Source organism: Amphibalanus amphitrite, unplaced genomic scaffold (assembly GCF_019059575.1).
Source record: "Amphibalanus amphitrite isolate SeventyFive unplaced genomic scaffold, NRLGWU_Aamphi_draft 000187F_arrow, whole genome shotgun sequence".
Taxonomy (NCBI): domain Eukaryota; kingdom Metazoa; phylum Arthropoda; class Thecostraca; order Balanomorpha; family Balanidae; genus Amphibalanus; species Amphibalanus amphitrite.
The window spans coordinates 396,616-418,182 of NW_024881682.1; the positions used below are offsets into that span (position 1 = coordinate 396,616).

At 45.5% G+C, this 21,567-nt stretch overlaps 1 protein-coding gene across 1 annotated transcript in view; it reads left to right on the top strand.

The window, feature by feature from the left end:
• Positions 1-20,187, top strand: part of LOC122384372 (neprilysin-2-like) — a 33,877-nt gene extending 13,690 nt beyond the window's left edge. Inside the window, exons 2-19 of the mRNA XM_043371731.1 lie at positions 1,696-1,805; positions 2,464-2,772; positions 3,041-3,124; positions 3,421-3,635; positions 4,700-4,885; positions 5,102-5,221; positions 11,532-11,662; positions 11,869-12,003; positions 12,177-12,273; positions 12,459-12,557; positions 12,773-12,850; positions 13,206-13,309; positions 13,544-13,605; positions 13,889-13,940; positions 14,129-14,196; positions 14,408-14,538; positions 18,477-18,638; positions 18,954-20,187. Of these exons, the coding sequence (XP_043227666.1) occupies positions 1,696-1,805; positions 2,464-2,772; positions 3,041-3,124; positions 3,421-3,635; positions 4,700-4,885; positions 5,102-5,221; positions 11,532-11,662; positions 11,869-12,003; positions 12,177-12,273; positions 12,459-12,557; positions 12,773-12,850; positions 13,206-13,309; positions 13,544-13,605; positions 13,889-13,940; positions 14,129-14,196; positions 14,408-14,538; positions 18,477-18,638; positions 18,954-19,130 (2,320 nt within the window). The 3' untranslated portion in view covers positions 19,131-20,187. The remainder of the gene's footprint in view (positions 1-1,695; positions 1,806-2,463; positions 2,773-3,040; positions 3,125-3,420; positions 3,636-4,699; positions 4,886-5,101; positions 5,222-11,531; positions 11,663-11,868; positions 12,004-12,176; positions 12,274-12,458; positions 12,558-12,772; positions 12,851-13,205; positions 13,310-13,543; positions 13,606-13,888; positions 13,941-14,128; positions 14,197-14,407; positions 14,539-18,476; positions 18,639-18,953) is intronic.
• The last annotated feature ends 1,380 nt before the right edge of the window (positions 20,188-21,567 follow it).

The following is a 21,567-nucleotide window of genomic DNA, read 5'->3' on the forward strand; positions in this document are numbered from 1 at the left end:
CAGAAAATGACGTGGGCGCAATAAGGAGACCTGGTGCAGATTGGGGACTCTCCCCTACAATCCGGATATCTAACTAACGCTCTCGACAACCATATGTTTGCTTCTTTACCATTGCTCCTCTTGTGACGCGCGAAACTGCGCAAAAATCCAAGGGCTGCTCGATCAGTACTTTTACATCCACCCATTTATATGTGGAATTAAATGCAATCGAGCGAAAGCGGGACCATTTGCGGCGGTCGTTTTCCTTTTGACGTTTCCGTCGCCTGGAACGGTCAGCTCGTCGGGCTGGCCATCCAAGGCTTTTACTATTTGTCGCTGACTGAAACGGCCCGCGGCTTGGGGCAATGGCCACACTCAGAAGGCGGTTATTGGATTTTGACAGCCTTTTCAGACTTCATTGCATTTACGACTGCTGATGCCGTCATTGAACTTTTTGGTGACGCAGACAGTTTTAGGAATAGCATTGCCACGCATGTTTGCCGTGACCAGAGACGCACAAACTTTTCAGAAAACATTGGAATTAAAGTCAATCATTCCGTAAATGTCACATTATCGGCTTTCGGAATCCAATCAATACCTCCTATCGCGGCGTGCATGACCCGCTGGTCTGATCCGATTGGTTTCTAACGAACTGCTCTGCCGAGACGCAATGCTTCCCATCAGCAGCTCGCACGGACCAATCACCGGCACCGCTGAGAGTGGTGCCGGGCGGCGCCCGTTCGCGGTATCGACACACCACATGGTCAGGGCCACTGGAGCGGCCTTATTGCCATCAGTGCCGCGCGGCCGCAGCTGGGACAGACGGTCACGTGGTCAGGGCGCGGGGGGGAGGGGGGCAGGCTTACGTATGCAACCGCTCACACTAGATAGTGCGGTTAGTTAGAAATCAGGACGGCAAAAGAAAATGAACGGCTAATTTGCAAGTCATTAAAGGCAAACTAAGTGGAAGGTAAGAAATCACAGTCACAGGCAAATCCAGAAGTCACATCAGACACCTGCTAAGCCTGAATTCCACACCGAGAATGCTACAAGATAATCAAACCCGATGATTAATTCTCCTGACATAGGCTTCTCGATACAAGCCTTCTTATTCTCCTGGCACGAGTCTCGTGATAGTTCGGCTGCTGATCAAAATCAACGTCTATATGTCAGCGACCGGTGACCTACACGACCACTGAGCCGTAAGCCGATCGGGTCACCGCCACAGACGGGTGTATGATCATGTTATATTGATTGGCATGACATTCTGGATTTGATCCATCTCGTGGGCGAGAGTACGAAAGGTCATGTAAAAAAGTGTTAGTGAAAATGTGGATGAACAAGACGATTGAATCATCCTTGGCAGGAAATAAGACAGATGATGTTTAGATAAGCATATGCTTTTGAGACCTACGGCATTGGTCAATGGTCATGCAACCCATTTTAATAGATAAAAAAAAGTTGAGAAAACACTGCGCGCTGACCCTATGTCGACCATCGCCCGATATTTCACTCAACTTCTATGAAGGTGCATTCAGGATTCTGAGAGTATCACTCATAATATCTCATAAAGCGCCAATCATTATTGGCTGAATGGAAGCGTTCAGCGGTGTGAGGGTGCAGCGAATATACTAAGCAGGCTGTTGCTGTTCTTTCTGCAATGTTACAGGCGCAACCACAGACAGGAGCTGTTGCCGACCTGCTCTTATGTTACAGGCGCGGTGGCCGGTGCTGGTACCGACTCAGCGTACTCGAGAAGATCCTTCTGCTGGTGGTAGTACTGCTGCTGCTGGGATGCACCGCCCTCCTACTAAACCTAGCACTCGGTAAGAAATTCACCGGCTTCTGATTTAGGCATTCGTTCTGACAGAGAAAAGTCACACAACAGTGTGCACACTTATTTGCTTCGCGACTGTTTGATTTTGTTTTTGCTGTTAAACAAAAAACAGCCAATCCAGGGTTGCACAATAATCACGCTTGGCCATGGCACGTCTTCTCTCTTTGTTGTGGCTAACGCAGTTGCGTGCTGATAAAGCGAGACCTACGAGTATTACTGCGATCGTCGGTTCAAAAATTAAAAAGGTAAGTTATTAATAACGAGGGTGAAGGCCCATATTTGTTCTTACAAGTTATCTACTAAATGTTAATCACGTTACTTTGCCGCTGAATGTCACCCGCTCGGCCTCCCACGCTGGGAATAACGGCTTCAGGCCTTGCGGTACAGCCTACCAGCAGGCGCTTGATACTGGTGCCATCTATGAGCAGCGGAGAGAATTAACACTAGCCCGTGCGAAGCAGCCCGACTGCGGCCCGCTGGCTATGCTATTGTAGTGCTATCTGTTGCACAAACCTGGCATGGCGGGTCCAGCCATTCCAATACAGCTTAGCATCCTCTCACTGCCTTCATGCTTCACTTTGGATATAACGAATCGTCTTCAGCGTCACTGGAATGTCACTTTGATATCGTTTACTTTTCGCCCTCAGTTCTTTCCCGCGAACGGTCGATGCTAGAGCGGGCGCTAAGCGCAGGATCAGTCTCAAAATCTTCTGCCGTCAACTCCAAGCCCAACTCCAACTCCGACCCCAGCCCGGAGCCGGAGCGATGTCTGACTCCTACGTGTCTGCGCGTGGCCTCGCGCGTGCTGGACCGGATGGACCTGACTGCCGAGCCGTGCACGGACTTTTACCAGTACGCGTGCGGCCGGTACGTGCGCACCCACGCCGTACCCAGCGACGCCTTCTCCAGCTCCAGCCTACAGCAGATGCAGGAGCAGATGCTGGTCGACATCAAAAGTGAGCACTGAAGATTAAAAAGTGATATATCGGATAACATGTAGCAAGGGTAGTCTGAGGTCAGAGCAGCTTTCTGCGACTGTGCTAATTGGAAAGACGCATCCTTAAACTACTTTTTTAACTACCGTGAGTCATGCTAATTGCAATAAGCACATTGTAATCGGCAAATAAAGTGCTGTTTAAATTGCATTGACAGTTTGCTCATTGCATATTTCTGTATGTAACTACTTGCGTGCTATATCACCGTCATTATATTATTATTTTCCAGAGCTCATTGAAGACCATGAAGTATCAGAAGACATACCAGCTATCAAGAAGGTGGAGAAGCTTTACTACTCTTGCGTCAACATCAGTGAGTTAAGCGTCCACTACGCCCGTATGCGTATCTTTGCAGGGCACGGATGTTTATGTTTTTAATGGAATTATTCACTTGCTCATCTGCAGCATATTTTGTGTGTGTGTGTGTGTGTGGGGGGGGTGGGAACACATGACATACCTATTCATGAAGGTTCTCGGTCATACTTTATTTGTGAGCATTTTGCTTCGAACTCGGGAGTGCGCTTTCCACATTAAAAGTCAACGTGCAATAGGAAACCCAAAATCTGGCATAGCTTCTGAATTTGACCTTCCTGCCTTTTCGTGCATCAGGCAAGGACCCAGCCACGGATCTGGAACTGACCCGGGCCGTGGTCGGGGTGGAGCTGGCCCGGCTGGGTGGCTGGCCGCTGATCGACCCCGACTGGGAGGCGGAGCGGTTCAACCTGACCGACCTCATCACCCGGCTGCACAGTGTCAAGGTCTACAGTCTCCTCGAGGTGCACGTCAACTCGGACTCGCGCGACACGTCCACCTACATCATGCAGGTGGGGAACGATGATTGGTAAGGGAGCAGAGACCTCAGGAGAGAAAGATGGGAAAGGATCTCATGAAGCATGCATACCGTGGAAGGTAGGATACTGAGCCTATTTGAAAATTCTAGTAGAATTAGCATCATTAGTGAAAGAAGGGCAGTAGTTTGCAAATGAATCAAATCAGGCTGTATCGTGAATATTCGCATGATTGTCAAATCAAATGACAGGAGCTTGGGAGAACTCCTGGAAATGAGCAGATGTCGTAATTAGATTTGAAGCGTGGTACTCGAGATTTGCAAGCATCATAAAATGCAACACAATTTGTCCTTTCTGAGAAATGTATTGCGCAGCATCTGTTGAAAAATAGACGTGACATAATACAGGACATTGCATGCTGCGTCACATATTCACATTTGAAATGTTTTCAAATAAAGCAAATCTCTGAGAAGATTTACTTTGAAGAGCTTTACTCGACGAGACTTTGAGGCAGTTCATTTAGTAGCCAACGGGCATGCATGTACTTTGCACATTTCTAATGAGATGTGTCAGATCGTAATAATTCCTACCGGACTTTTAACGGTGTCAGTTAGCTTCACACAACTTTATGAAACAAGATCAAACACACAGACAGGCAGATTTAAGACACTGTAACACAGCACAAGGTCTTTTTCATTACCTCATTTCGTTTTTTTTTTAAATTAGCCTCTCCAAATTGAACTAAGTACAAACTCCTAAGGTTAGCTCTTGTCGTCGATAATGAGATAGTCTCTGTAGGGTCTGGACCGGCGCTGTGCAGATGCCGGGCGGTACGCGGCCGGCGGTACAGTCTGCCTGCAGGGGCAGCGACCGGGCGCCCTGCGGGACAGTCTGCCTGCAGGGGCGATGACCGGGCGCCCGGGGCGGCCGGACGGTGCTGGGCGGCGCGGCGGCCGGGTGGGGTCGCGTGGCTGGGAGCCGCGAGGAGCGGGGCGCGCCGAGAGTTGAATATCATCGGTCAAATTAAATGCACGGACTTGAAGTGGCAATCAGTGGACGGCCGCCCGACACTAGAGTCACGAAGCTCGCTCTTTCTGCAGCTGTTCAAGGGTTCGCCGCTGATTGAAGAGGACTACCTGCTGAACAAGACGGACGCCCACGCGCGTCGGAACCTGGCCGCCTACCGCCAGCTGCTGAAGGACACTCTGGCGGTACTGGCCGACCCCTCGTCCGACACCGACCAGCAGGCCAAGGAGATGATCGACTTCGAGATCGAGTTCGCCAAGGTGGGTTTATGTGGAAAGGAGACATGGGGCTCTGTTCGGTTGCGTGGGTGACCATGATAACGTTTGGGTGGATTTTTACACAACTTGGACTGTGAGCACATGGCTAGGATCAATGATATGAGTACCGTTCCAATGATATGACCACCTGACTGCTTCCTCATTTCCGTCTTGTTTCAACCATACTTTGATTTGATGACCGACTTATGTGCCGCACAGCTGCTGAGTCAGACCTCGTGTGAAGACTCCTCGGTGCTGCTGAACACCACTGACTCAGACGTCCAGCTGGCGGAGCAGAGTCGACTGACTCTGCAGGAGCTCACCGAGCTCACACCCTACGTGAGTCAATTGCCCAATAGGGGTACCCATTTTTGGGTCAATTTTTCAAATTTTAGGTGGGGGTGGATTTTCCCATTATTTGGTCTATTCTGATTCCATCTGTGCCAAATATACCGAAATCAAACCATTTCTAGGGGTCGCGAATTCAAATTGAAAATGCCAATTTTAGCGAAAAATCGGCCAAATTAATACTATTTAAGTTTGGAACAAGGTTACCATGCCAGCAAGTTGGGGTCAATTTTCCCATTATTTGGTCTATTCTGATTCCATCTGTGCCAAAAATAACGAAGGCAAACGATTTTTGGGGGTCACGAATTCAAAATGAACATGTCAATTTTAGCAGAAAATCGACCAAATTACCATTATTTTATGGTGGGACAAGGTTACCATGCCAACAGGTCGGGGTCGATTTTATCATTATTTGCTCTGTTCTGGATCTATAGCAGTGACAGAAGTAACGATATTAGATCACTTTTATGGGTCGCAAGCTTGCATTGGAGTTTTAATTTTAGTGGAAAAATGACTTCATTTCAACGACTATAAATATGCAAAGCCAACGTGTTCCATTGGTATTAATGGCTGTTAGACACCGTGCAACATTGCTTTAGTTGTAGCCTGTAGGTATATTCGACGTGCAGCGGTAAAAGAGAGCACCAAAAATATCATTTTGGTCAATGAACAGCATATGCTCATTTACACTCACTCTGGCTTAGACCGTCATTACCACCTACACAAGACCGCAACTCTTAGAACGAATGGCTATGTAGTCAGGGGGCTAAAATCAGCGATCGAGGCTTTCTCATTGGAACCACCTAATTTTCAATGAGTCGTCTCATTCAGCAAAGGAAATGACCAATCCCCAGGACATGAACATTGGCCTATCGATACAATTTGGGTGGAAGGGGCATTAAAAACCGTTACTGTATAACCATATAACTCGCATGCCGTATTTTAACGGAAATATGGCATGAAGTAGATAAAGAAGTTATCAATTGCTTCTGTATATCTATACCGAGATAAAAACAGCACTAAGCTATGCCGGTATGCATGAATGATGACCTTTGCCAATTTGCTAGCCGACCTCCCCGAGTCCCGGAGTTGCAGAGACGGATGAGGGAGGGGCGCAAGCCTTACACCACCGTCGGGTGGCTGCTGTATGAGTTTAGCTTTGCCCCTCCCCCACAAACACCCAAACCCGCACACAGCATGTGCGTTTGAGCATATGGAAAGGAAGCTGGCCAAGAACATCACAGGACAGTAACACCGAAACTCCATCCTCACCCCATTATGAAAGAAATATGTTTGCATTTTTGCTTATGACGGACAGCACTGGCCTGGCCGAACGCGTGCACGACTGCTCGTGACTCCAATTCTGGGCACGTGCCACTCCTATACCAGCTGATGACTTGAGACGGGTGCAGATAGCATGTCATGGAACCAGTGCCTGGTGACGGCCGCTGCCAGCAGTATCCTTTCAAGATAACGGACCTTACACTGCACACTGCACTCTACAGGCTCAGTCCAAGCCCTCAGCTGATGTTGAACTGAAGTCGACGAATGCCATCCGTCTCCCTCATCCGTCAACCGTCTCTGCAACTCCGGGACTCGGGGAGGTCGGCTAGCAAATTGGCAAAGGTCATCATTCATGCATACCGGCATAGCTTAGTGCTGTTTTTATCTCGGCATAGATATACAGAAGCAAAACGAAGATGAAGATGAAGATGAAGATGTCATTGCCTAAAGCTGGAAATTAGGAAGGTGCCAAAGTCTAGACGGCTCAGCCAACTCCGAGGTAGAACCGTTTACTGACTCCTGGCATTGCCTGGGGGCCGACACAGTGGGTGGGCCATTGACCTTAGGTGGCGGACCTGGTTCTCCTCGTCTTCAGTCTCTGCACGCACACTCCCTCATATGATGCGTCCTGGTAGGGGAGAGTGGGGTGGGTTGTATCAGTTTTTACTCCGAGACCCATAACCTCGTAACTATCCGTGATAAACTCATTATTTCCATACTATCTCCTTCCTTGATTCTTCTGCTTTTTTTGTGCCAAGTATCTTTTCCGTTACCTCTACCAGTTTTTCTTCTACGGTCTGCCGAATAGAACAATGTTTTTGATACAACTTGCCCCATGGCTTGGGTGAGTTGTATCACATGGTGGGGTAATTTGTATCACTATTTCACGTTTCAGGGTGTGTGCTTTCTACTGGCTTTGAACATGACAACAACATTAAATGGGGTTAATACAATGTATATGCTCAAAGGCTTTACTTTTATTAGGCCAAACTTAGGTCAATGCAATCCGAACGAAACATCGAAACGTCAAACGAACGAAACATCAACAGACTAGACGCAAAAGTGGCCCGTTAAGAGCAAAGAAGCCAACACATTGTGCCGAAATGGAACGAGTATTGACTAGCTATCTACAAACGCGAGCCAGGGCTTAGCTTTCGCGATCAAAAGCAACATACCCATACATACATAGTACATACATACATACATGTTACAACATACCCCACCCGGCTCTGATACAACATGTACCTCGCCGCCATCTTGGAAAAAACATCCTCGTGCTCAAAAACAGCGGACAGCTGGAGAAATCCATTTTCACTCACACAGCCTTAGAACCTACCCTCACCACCGCTACGGAGATCTTTCAAATTCGTGCACATCTAAATGCTCAAAACACACATTTTCTTGCAACTTATTTTTTTAGAATGACATTAAAAAACATAAAATCGGCTCTCACCTCGAGACGCGTCCACCCAGCCACACGACAGAACAGGGAAAGATTGCGCCCGGAAAACCTCGTCGGCTGGTCGTGTCACGAGCGCCATCTATTGGATAACTTTGGCACAATTCGCCCTGATACAACTTGGGCATGATACAACTCTCCCCGCTCTCCCCTACCACCATACGGCCCATGCAGGATGAAAATCTCCTGCTACATTAGTTTCTTCAAACTCAGACGCCAACTAGGTACCACCTGAGATCACAAGTGATCTGTGCAAGAAGCTGTGAAAGGTCTTTGTCACATATCAACCATGCACGTATCAGCGCATGGCTAGTCGCCTGTGGTCGAATATGAACTCGTAAATGTTATTTCCAAATTATTGGAAAAGCTTATACACAAACGACTGGATGATCACTTAACAACAAACAGCATACTTAATATAAATCAATTTGGATTTAGGAAAGGTATGGGCACACACATGCCCATATCACTCATCCAGGAAAGGATTACAAATGCATTTGAAGCAAATAATATTGTGTGCGGACTCTATTTGGATATTCGGAAAGCATTTGACACAGTTAATATTAATGTTTTATTAAACAAAATCAAATGTTATGGAATCAAAAGTAAAGCATATGATATGATAGTATCATACTTGAGTGATCGATCCCAATGTGTACAGATTAACGGTGTCAGATCAAACACATTGCCAATTGATATGGGAGTCCCTCAGGGATCTATTCTGGGGCCTCTTCTGTTTATCCTTTATATAAATGATTTTCCAAACATAAGCAAGGAGTTCAATGCATATTTGTATGCAGATGATACCGCAGCCTTTATGGAATGTAAAGATATAGCAAAACTACAAGATACTGTGGACACAATTATGCCCAAAATATCAGAATGGTTTTCTGCTAACCAACTCTCGATAAATACTGATAAAACTTCTTATCAGATATATTCAAACAAAAGAGATAGACAAGAAATAAGGTTGAAACTAAATGGAGTAGAGATAAAAAGCTCTAAAAGTGTAAAATACCTTGGAATGTTTATTGATGGCGATTTTAAGTGGAATACTCATATAAATAAGCTATACACTACATTGTGTAGAAATGTTGGTATCATTACCAAAGTGAGGTACTTTTTAAACACTGAACACTTATTATTACTCTACAATTCTCTATTTTTGTCATATGTCAATTATTGCTGCTATATATATAGCAATACTTATACTTCAACTCTATCCAAAATTGAAAAAATTCAAAAGAGAGTTGTCAGAATTATAGATGGGCAGCCAATGATGGCTCATACGGATCCAATTTTCAAAAAACTAAAACTCCTTAAAATTAAGGATGTGGCACATCAGCAAATGATACTTATCCTGCATAGAAAAATATGCAACAATCTACCACATGGATTCGACCAATTGTTTAGATTTCATCCTTCACTCAGAAACATTCGTAATGTAAAACACTTCGAAGAAATATTCACTTTCAAAAAATATAAAACTCATACTTTGTCATGGACAGGTCCTAGAGTGTGGAACAATGTCATGACCTCGATCTTTCCTCACGTTCAGTCTGTGCCATTTGCCAAAAGCACAATAAAAAAGCTAGTTAAAAATCATTATATCAATCAATACTGATTAATTTAGCTTGATACATCTTATAATTCAAAGATAGGTACTTCAACCATAGGTACCTACCAAACGCTGATATGCCTGTATGTGACAGTTGTATGTGTAATGTGTATGTATGCTTGTGTAGGCATACATAGGTGTATGTATCCGTCCGGTATATGTGTAATATGCAGTATGTGTATTTTACTCATTTTTAGTGTTTTGCTAATGTCACCCTGCCTGCCTGGGCACTTGGAGCGCCCGACAACAAGCCTTGCTTCGTGGGGTGCTCCGAGTGTCTGGGCTAACGGACCCTCATGCATGCCTAGACCAGAGTATTATGATGATGATCTTGCCTTGATGAGAGAACCCCCTAACCAACCTTCCCCAGCGATTATGCCTTTTTCTCGTATTGGATGCTGTGTATGAATGTTACGAATGTGAGCGAGTGAATGAGGATGGGCTTTCAGTAGAGGGCAGTCACCACTGTTTACAGTGTCGACTACTTTGCTTCTTATTCATTCATATTAACCATGGACTCTCTCTTTACTGCTTTTTTATGTTTCTTTCATTTCCTAGCTGGGAGTGCCGCGACTTGAAATTTTAAGTTATTCTGGTGTTAACGTAAGGTTCTGTGTGTCGCTGGGATAGAGGGAGGGGGCACTCCTGGTCACCTGATCATGGGTGGCGGCTTAGAAAAAAAAAAAATGATCTGCAGTTGTATCGGAAACTCTTACCCAAGAACGGTGTGTATCTGTCCCCACTGAGGAAATGGAATAGTACATGATTGGTGGGCATGGAATGAATCGACGCTTTCGAGTTTGTTTTCGGATTAGAAGTTGATATTTTTGGGTAGAACACCCAGATTTATCCTACCCTGTCTCATAGGTGTATTACATCGTAGCCGTGAGCGATCAGGACGGAGTTTCTTGTGGAAGCATACGGTCAAAATAGTTCGATCGTTTTTTAATTACATGATTTGAAATCCATTCGAAGCCATGATCTGTGAGATGTATCCTGAGCTCATTTGCACAAACTTTAATTGTATGGACACAAAGAGCCTGTCATGAACAGAGACGTGGCAACTGAAAGGTCACATTTTAATTTGACCTCACAGGTCATCAAAGGTCACCATTACAACTCATGACCTTCAAGAGGCAGAAGATTTCAAAAATGATTACACGCTGACCAGAATGATACCAAGAACAGGGCAAAACATCCCGGGCCGGGATGTTTTGCTCCTGCTGTTGGTCGCCGGGATTCCCGGCGCTTTTCACCAAATATTAACCGGAGCCACGTGATGGAGCACATCGATCTGGATGAGGAAATGAGCGCTCAATGACCCCTCTACCCGACTTTCAAAACAAAAATTTTGCCTTTAGTGCGATTTATTATCAGCGTCAAATAGGCATATTTCTAGGTAAATACGCAAATTTCAATCTCAATTCGCGACCCCTAAACCACCTTTGATTTTAATATTTTTGGCATCATTGGAATCACAAGCCGCAAAATAATGGGAAAAACCACCCCCACCCACAAATTTCCAAAATCGGGAAAAATGGGTACCCCTATTGCCCAATGACCCCGTGACAGGGTGGAGAAACAATCCTAGACACGGCAGAACAGGATGAAATAGCCCTTCGCTGTGGTCTATCGCATATTGCAGCCTGCAGGGATGAAACACTTTTTCAGTTTATTTCACAGGCCCAATTGAAGCAAGCAGCAGAATGCAACCAACAAATTATTTCCATTAAACACGTTTATGTCAACGTTAACGTTAAAATCCAAAATGATGCTGGCAACGTTAACAGTTGACTACAAATCGTGAATGCTAATCGCAACATCATAGCGCTCTAGAAAGAATGAGTACCTGTATGGTGGCGCCGTCATGCGGGGATTCTCTGAACTAGCTCTTATCCACCGGAGTGCCAATCTTCACCGTTCGCATGTTGTTCTGACAGTTTGACTGGTCGGCGATGCTGCAAAACTTTCTAGCGGTGAACAACATCAGTCACGACATGCAGATCGTCGCCGTAGACTGCAAGCCGTTCGTCCAGGCGGTCTCGAAGTTCGTCAACAGCAGTCCAAAACGGTGGGCTTTTAAACGGCGTTAGCTCTGATGATCGCCTTTGCCTTTAAAGCGATACCTCTCTTGGAACAAATATCATTTAAGTTTCCTTTCTGTATTTGAATTCGCAAGTGATATCGATAGCTAGATGACGCGGGCATTGTCCTTACTGGCGTTCTGAAAATCATTCCCGTCATTATTTTGTTGCTGACCGACCTACGTTGTTACAGAGTGGTAGCCAATTACCTGGTTTGGCGCTTTATGTTCAAGAACATTCGCTTCATGGGCCAGCAGCTGCACGAGATTTGGCAGGATTTCCGAAAACAGGTCCCTAATCTATACGAAGAGCGGGTCTATTCGGTAAGGTATGTGAGAGAATATCCGTCGGCGACTCAGTTCGAGAGAATAACGGAGCATCGTTTTGATTAAAAAATATGCGGAATATATATTTTTTCCTGGATGATGTTGGCTGATACCGCACTTTTCCTTTTCGATAGAATTACTCATTTTCAGGTGACTTTGTGTTTGTCACCTGCAGATGGAAGGGATGCGCGGAATTGGTGGAGAAAGGTCTGGGAAACGTCCTCTCCTACATGTACATCCAGCATTACGATAAACACGGAATTAAAGCCAAGGTAAGTACTAAGTTCGATATGACTTTCGTCGTGCGGAGCATACTGCTTGCTGAGTATCTACATATGTCATTTGAATTTAGTCGAAGCTCGTTTACATAGTTACAACTGTGCGAACACTTCAGAGATAATTGTTGTAATTATTTGCAAGAATGCAGTTGTTATAAATTACATTGCATTTTATACAGGTGGAAGAGATGATCCATCATGTCAAACAAGCTTTCCGGGAGAGCCTTCTTAGCGAAGACTGGATTGAAGCAGACATGAAAGCAGCGCTAGTCAAAAAGGTAATGTGAGAAAAGGATAAGTTACCTGTCGTCTAATCACTTAAATACACGATGAAATGTTACAGCCCCACATAAATGAGCTCCTAGTCACATGCAAAGAGTTGTTTCTGATTGAGCCTGAGGTATACTTGCGAAATACGGGTATACCTACATTTCCAGGGATTCCAAACCATTAATCATTGTTGTCTAGGTATCTGATCAGTATTGTTTTTCAGCTAGACATGATGGGTCAGAAGATTGCGTACCCCAACTCCGTGCTGAACATTACTGCTCTCAATGAGGAGCTGGCCGATGTAAGTACCCGCGTATTTCTTATCATGTTAAAAAGAAATCAATGAATTAAGTCAGATGTTATAGCATGTGCTTGAATGTAGTTTGACAAGAAGTAACACCTATTAGTCATTTTGTGGTGAACTTAAAAAAAAAAACATTCATATAAATATGGAAAGTAAGCAAATGGTACAATATTGTTCATCATCGCTCTATGGCTTATGAATTTAACCGTACAGCTCGATGCATGTTTCATATTATATTTGGTGGCAATTGAGACGTATTTTTCGTAATGGACATCAAGCTGTGTCGTGGAAGTTAAAGTAGATATTGATAAAATGTTGATAATTCATGTTCAATCTTTGCCCACGTCCTCAGCTGCATTTCGACGACCAGCACCTACTGAATAACGTGCTGCGACTGCGGAACCACGAGGTGCTTCAAGACCTGCAGAAGCTGCTGCGGCCGGTGGACAAGGACAGGTCCGGATAGCTATCTGTTCCGCGGACTGCGATATTGATACTTGATACATTTGAGATACTTACGGAGGATTGAGTAGCACGTTTAACAAGTAAAAGTAATGTCTACAACACCAAACGCAGTGGAATGTCCCAGTTATTCAGCCAGGCCTTCATTTTGCAATATTTTACTTTTTACTCGACTTCTTTTTACTCGTTTTTTTTTTTTGTAACCCTTACTGTTTTCCCTTTTCACAGAGATTGGGTTGTTAGCCCATTGCAAGTAAATGCATTTTATTCGCCCATGCACAACGAAATATGTGAGTAATTCATGCTGCTAATGCATAGTTGCTAATGCAATGGCATCCGGCTGTATTGCGACGAGTGTCTCGATAATCGCATTGCAACATAGAGCGTCGTCAAATGTCAAAGTCTTTTGATCATACGTATGCATGGGCAACTACACAGAAGCCATGCATTTTTCATGGCAAACAAATTATCATGCACGGCTCACTAAATGCTATATCATATTGAGACGTTGCTGGAATGGTAAAATCATTCAAATGTGATGACTGAAATCTGTTTTAATTTTCCGTGTTTCAGTGTTTCCACTCGGCTTTCTGCAAGAGCCGTTCTTTGGCTTGGATTATCCAGCGTAAGTGTTTCTGTTTCAACGACATTCTTCAATTGCACTAAACATTTATCAACTTTGTTACTGAGCAGAGATGAAAGCAAATACAACTATCTGAATTGGAGTACCAGCTGCACCTCTCGCCCGCTAAACGTTTATTGCGAAACGATGATTTATTGATAAATGTTACTGATGTATGCGCTACTTTTCAGCCTGGCCAACTTTGCTAACGTGGGTGTGGTCATCGGGCACGAGCTAACGCATGGGTTCGACAACCACGGTAAGTTCATATGTATTTGCCGCAATACATATGAACATTTTTTTTTGCTACTGCGTAGCGTGTTTTGTTGCATTAAACGCTTTAAATCGTCAGATCAGCGGCTCAATGTCTAATTAATGTGGCGGATTGACGCTAACTGAAGACATACGTCGGTTTCTTCGATGTTAGACATAGCTCAGTTATGAATCCTGGCGCTGTGACTGCTTTCCAGGTCGTCGCCACAACTGGGGAGGAAACGTGACCAACTGGTGGTCAGAGAAGCTGCTGACAGACTTCACCAGGCGCGCCATGTGCATCGTCAAACAGTACTCCAAATATAAACTGGATGTCGTCGGCAAAAACGTGAGTATCATATTGACCAAGCAAATTTAAATATGATGGACGTGTGAGCTTTATGTATCGGTTAGCTTTGATAGGCGCTTAACCTTTATGCGTCAATTAGAGTGGACAGGCCTATGGCCTTCATATGCCCTTGGCCTATCGTTGCGCTCGTTACTTGTACACTCGTGGGCAGATTGATGTTCCACAACTCTTTATCCACCGGGTTCCTATGGCTCAGCATTGGCAGCAGCCGCCTGGTACCGGTAGACTGTGCCGCTTCACTTACTTGTCAAGCGGCACAGCCTACCCACACCGTATGACACCGGTCTGGGTCGGTGTCTGGAAGGTGATGTGGGCCGCCTGTGACGTCAGCGCAGCGGTGAGGGCCGAGCCCGGAGGCATGGCTCGGGTCGGCGCGGCGCGGCGGCTGGCGAGGGCTGGGGAGTGAGGCGGGGTGGAAGCATGGACCATCGCGCGGCTTGGCGAGCGTAGTTAAAGGTAGTGTGCCACCTTCCAATGATTTCCCATTTTATTTTTCCTAGGATAAGAAGCTTCTGTTTTTACCTAATATCGCAAAAAAAAATCAAAAATGGGCCTGAAATAGTGCTTTTTTCGCCTAAAAGTTTATCGGTTTTTCAATACACATAACAACTGTAGTGGGCTGACCTGCAAACAGGCGTCGGCAACAATCGCGAATGCGGCGCATATGTGACAATAAGCAAAGGTCATTATAGAGTTACGACGTACGGGAATGAGTTACCTATCAGCTGTCTAATCGTAGACAACACAATGTCGAATTTAAACTGTAAGCCTGTATTGGTATTGTTTCTTTAATTTGGCTGTCGAACATTAATTTATGGTTTGAAATATTATTTTATGTAAAATAACTGATATGAAACAGCCGTCTCTAAAGTTATGATCCCCATCTCACCACATGAAAGTGGCAGAAATGAATGATCAGCTGACGCATTTTTCTTGGCCGAAGTCAGAGCGCGCGGCCCGACGCACCACCACCGCACCACAAAGTATGAGCAGAAGCCGTGCCCAAAGCCAGGGCCCCGGTAACGTGAGGTAGCCGAGTCGGGGCAGCGTGCGCTGACTAAAGCCGGGGCCGCGGCTTTGGGCGCGGTCTACCGCATCCCCGCGGGCAGCCCCGGGCTATCACATGACACCGGGAGGACGCGCGGCCCCGGCTTGGGTCAGCGCACGCTGCCCCGACTCGGCTACCTCACGTTACCGGGGCCCTGGCTTTGGGCGCGGTCTACCGCACCACCTATCAGGCGTGTTCGAAACCGCAGGAGATGATGATGAACGGGTTTATCGAAACTTGATTGGATGAGCCTATCGGTAATAGCGATTTCAGTGTGTGCATTTATTGTTCATAGTGGTGTGAAATGTGGTTGGGGTACGACCGACAACCCGTCGGGGCGAATTTCGCACTGGGGTACTCAAAATTTGAAGAATTTAAGACGTTTCCATGAGTTTTGAAGGTATGGATAAGTTCTAAAAATCCGGTTCTCCTTATCTGGGCCATTAACTCCATACGGTCCAGGAAAGCTGGCACACTACCTTTAACTTTCGCGTCTCCATTTGCCAATTATTCTACCTATCAATTGCGCTAAAGCATTTGTTAAAATGTCCTATGCCCAAGACAGCGCCTATCATTTACTTGCTATGCGACTATGCGTATTACGACGCACTGCGGAGCTATATTTTGTATGACATATTAGTATTAAGGCCTTAATTGAGCAGATTGGTGTCTATTGTTTCGCACGGCAATGGTCTAGAGACGTGGAAACTAGGGGTTATGGGTATAGTGCGGCAGCCAACACCCCAATTTAAAGCGATTATTACTGTTGCTCAAATATGTGGTCGCAGCCGCCAATAGCAAACCGTTCCAACTAGGAGCCAAAAAGAGGGTCAGGAGACGCTCAGGAGGGTTCGAACCGGGCTTCCCCACCGGTCAGCTTACGATACGAACGTTCATCCACTGAGCTACCGAGAATGGTCCCCAGCAGCACAAAACAAAATGACATTCACCCGCTGACCGCCAATGACAGTTTTGTGACATTTGATCCCGTTTGACCGCGGCGGGGTGGTCGCTGGTCTCGGTAGCTCAGTGGATGCACGGTAGAGTCGTAGGGTGACCGGTTGGAAAAGCCCGGTTTGAACCGTCCCAGGTGCGCGAATTATTTGCTCCTAGTTAGACCGGTTTGCTATTGGTGGCTGCGATCACACATTAGAGGAACAGTGAGATTCGCTTAAAGTTCGGGCGTTGGCAGCCGCGCTATCCAAAAACTGCAGTTCCCACGTCTCTGGACGATTGCTGTGCAAAATAGTAGACACCAATGAGCTCAATCAAGGCCTTAACCCTCGCCCATGTAGGGGGGGGGGGGTTGGTGCAACCCCCCCCCTGAGGTTTTTCGGAAATAGTGTAAAAACGGCGGCGCGCAGCGCCGCCAAATTTTGGATACCTTATGGGGCAAACCTTGCGCATCTTTTGATAAAAAAAATTTGACCGGGTCATGTCAGGTCACGGAGTTATGACGTCACAAAGCGAACAGCCTCCGGCCGGATTTTCACAAACTGAGTGCCAACGCCCGAGGCTTCCTGCCGGTGGTACGGACATCGGTTGATGGATCGTGATGAAACTTCCCATGCATATTGGGGCAAGTATTGGCTATCATATGGTATAAGAAACTTGACCGGGTCAGGTCAGGTCACGGAGCTATGACGTCACAAGAGGAACAGCGTCCGGTACTATTTTTGAAAAGCGCCCGAACCACTATTTTGCTAATTCTTGTCACCTCAATGGGAATATGCAGCAATATTAGCTTCTATAGGGAGCAAATGGACCTCCCAAATCCAAAAATACAATCAGATTTCAAAAATTTAAATTTTGATTTTTCGAATTTCTGCCGCCGACTGTGACCTTGCCGACTTCCGGCGCTCCCAACGCGCCATTTTTAGAGCTAGGGAAACGAAATACATACCAAACGATAGAGAATTGATCAAGGAACACGATAGTGAAGGTTTCAAGTCGATATCTCCAACCGTTTTGCCGCAATCGCCGCGGAAAGTTGAAAAAGTCTATTTTTCCGAAAATTTGACCTTTGACCGGTCAAAAGTAGGTCAAATGTTGACCTAGGACCAAAAAATATACCACCAATCGCGAGATCTCGGCGAGAGCAATCCGATGGTCTTTTCCGCTAAGCTCTACGACGCTCCGTTTTCAAACGCCAAGGGGGGGGGGGTCGCACCAACCCCCCTGCATGGGCGAAGGTGGCAGATCGCCGTTTACGGGCGAGGGTTAATACTTATGTTATAAACAATGCAGCTCCGCAACTCGATGCACGTGTGATATAAATTCTATCAGCTGTCCCAATGCTACGTTAAAGTGTGTCGCAATGCACATGGCAAGTATGATGATAGGCGCTGTCTTGAGCATAGGATATTTTAACAAATGCTTTAGCGCAATTGTTAGGTAGAATAATTGGAGCCTTGAGACGCGAAAGTTAACTACGCTCGCCAAGCCGCGCGATGGTCCATGCTCCCACCCTGCCGCCCTCCCCAGCCCTCGCCAGCCGCCGTGCCGCGCCGACCCGAGCCATGCCTCCGGGCTCGGCCCTCACCGCTGCGCTGACGTCACAGGCGGCCCACATCGCCTTCCAGCCACCGACCCAGACCGGTGGCATACGGTGTGGGTAGGCTGTGCCGCTTGACAAGTAAGTGAAGCGGCACAGTCTACCGGTACCAGGCGGCTGCTGCCAATGCTGAGCCATAGGAACCCGGTGGATAAAGAGTTGTAGAACATCAATCTGCCCACGAGTGTACCCTTATCACAAGACGTTACCTCAGCATGCCCGTATATTGGCCAGTGGCCACTCCACGTGCTCTCGTAACCCAGCGGGCAACAAAGACTGACCTTCCGTGACCTCACCTCTGACCTGACCTTTCAGGTGGACGGTAACAAGACGGTGGGTGAAAATATGTGTGACGGATCCGGTCTGAAGCAGGCCTTCAACGCGTGGCGGATGTATCGACAGGGCCATCCAATGGAACCCAGCCTGCCCGGCCTGAACATGACCGACGAGAAACTCTTCTTCGTATTCTACGGGCAGGTGAGGTAAAGACGGCACGAATTAGTCATATATCTAGAAATGGTGCCACTAAACGCGTCCCGCTGCGGGGTGAAAAGATGTCTTGTGTCGATTAGAAAATCACACGGGCAGCACTATCAGAATCTTTTCAACACTGCAACATTGGCATAATCTGGCATTGAGCATTGTGGCCTGACATCGGGTATTATGGTGTGATCTGTTAATTAATTGACATCTAGGTTCTGTGGTCTAAACTGTGGGGGAGGGAATGACCTGACCTTTAAGTACCGTAACCTGACCTGTCTTTCGTAGTATGACCTTTACGCGCCGTTTCAGATCTGGTGCGAGGTGGTGAGTCGCGAGGGCTGGGAGAAGTACGCTGTCGACCCGCACAGCCCGGGTCGGTACCGGGTGAGCGGCGTCCTGCAGAATTCACGCCAGTTCGCCGAGACCTTCAAATGCCCGGTCGGATCACCAATGAACCCACTAGAGAAATGCGATGTCTGGACCTAAAGAACCAGTCGCTGTCTCCCCACTAGCAGTTGGAGGGGCCCTCCGGGACGTCATCTCTGTATAAGGAATGGATTTTTATGCGTTTCCGCGGAATAGCGTTAGACAAAAGAAAGGAGACATGTTCTTTTTTTCTTAATGAGGTGAGCTGCTTATTTTTGACGCTTTCCAAACTACGGTTCGTCTAATGGCTTTGACTGCTATTTGTCGTTAAAGTCAACGTACTTGATTCATTACAATCGAAGATGGATGCACAAATAGAATGCCAAAATGATGGGCGATGAAGTCCTCATAAGCGCACAAAGGAGGCATCGCAGGTGTGTGCGACCGCGTGTGTGCTCTATTCACTCTCAGATCTCTAACGTGACCTCTTCTGCGCTCGAAGTACAACTGGCAGCAGGATGTCACACGTATAGTCAATGAATTGTAGGTTGCTAGTGATGATTGGCAGGGGAATTTTATTCTCCGCATTTGTTGCAGTGGGTGAGTGCAGGCGCTTTGCTAGGTGAGAGGAACGTATGCGTGAGTGTAAATGTGCCAGATATTTCACCAGTTCTTACAGAGTCGGCAGGCCGCTCTCATCTCTACTCTGTCTGTATACTTCTGCTCTTCTTGTGTGGTCATCAACCGGCCAGAGAGTAAAGTCCATAAGAATGTGCGTTCCTTGTGTCCGATGAATTTCATGGAAATATGGTTATTTCATGTAGCTATAATAAGGAGTAACATACAAGTAGTTTATATTGTAAGCAGTATTATATATTATATAAGTTATTATAAGCAGTTTCACCAGGATGACCAATTATATTTTCAACCTTTGAAATATCTCACCGTCTCATAAAACATGACACAAAGACAACTTCTCAAACTAAGCCATCTCATGTTATGATATGTTATAGCACAGGGAAAGAAATATAAGAGTAAAGGCTGTTAAACAAGAGTAACGTATGGTGCATTATTTCTCTTCTGAGCGTTGAAACACAACTTTTCATGTTGTAACTGGTGTAAGTATATCAAAACTTTTAATGAGATTCAACATCAACTTCAGTTCATTCATTCTGTTTGAGAAATGGGCGTAACAGTAACAAAGTACTTTCCAAGACAAAGCATAAGTTTTTTTTACGAATTGTTGTTCTAACTCATTAAACGCCACAATATATAAGCTCAGAAACTGTAAAACACGTCTTCCACTTTCCACGGCGACATTGCTGAAATCAAACTATGAAACTTATTTGATGTCACGAGCCTACAAATACTGGATAATGCTGTAATGCACAGTTCTAGAGGATATTACACTTTAGTTGTTACATGAACGTTGTTTTACGTTTGTTGAATTTCCATGTAACGTTTGGCTGTGTGCGTGATCACCAAATTGCTATAGGCGGTAGCTAAAGGCCGAAAGTTTGATCGTGCGTGCAGAAATGTTCCATGTACTGTTCGTTTACTCATAGACAAGGAAGTATGCATAGACGTTATAGCACCGTTAAAGTACTCTACTATTATTGCATGTACTGTAACCATTTCATGCCATTGCAGTTAATTTGATTCCATTTTGGATCTAGAATAACCTGACCTATATAGTTTTATATTAAAAATCACTTATATTTCGACACTCATTCAACCAAATTGCTCTGTCACCGAATGGATACCGAATGGACATGTTTGTACGTAACGCTAGCACATCATTACCCCTCTCGAACTTGCCTATTTTGAAGTATAAAAAGCTTCAAACAAACACAAGATAACAGGCATTGCGGTTCAAGGTTATCTTGTCGTTAGGTTCATCGCAACTTTCCATATTTTTGTAGTTATTCTAATTTTGAATTTAAATCTACGGGTGTGCTCTTGCCTCTTCTAATAACAGAAGCTGATAGATTTCCCCACATTTAATTTCGTTTATGATACCGTTTAGTGAATTTGTCTCTACATATGGTAGTTACGTAATACGTAATATACTTTGGCTCAGTCTATCCAAAAGAACGATCATTGCTGTTACACACAGGTACGAAATAGTAGTCCATTAAGTGGTGATTTCTCAATTCAAATAATGGGTTCTCTTTTACGCTGGTGTTTCAGCTTTTTGTATTCTGCTCCGGATAGATAAAGCCTTGAAACATTTTTATTATATCTTGCATCATTTTTATCTTATTCTAGTTGTTTGCTACGCGTATTTAAGAACGTCTCGTGCCAGAAATGTCCTATTTATATGTATGCACATTCCCTTTATGGGTCTTACTGGTGGTGTAAAGGGGTGTTCCTTTAACGCGATGTTGTAAATTTTATCTCTGTTTATAAGTAGTCCAAAGTAGTTTCTTATATGTAGACGGCTACCGCGATCTCTTTCAGAGCTGGACGTTTGCCCTCTATTCACTCATCAGCCAGTCGGTCGTTCCTATATGTGGGTAATGATAAGTTGCCATTACGTGTAGTGCTGCATGGTGTT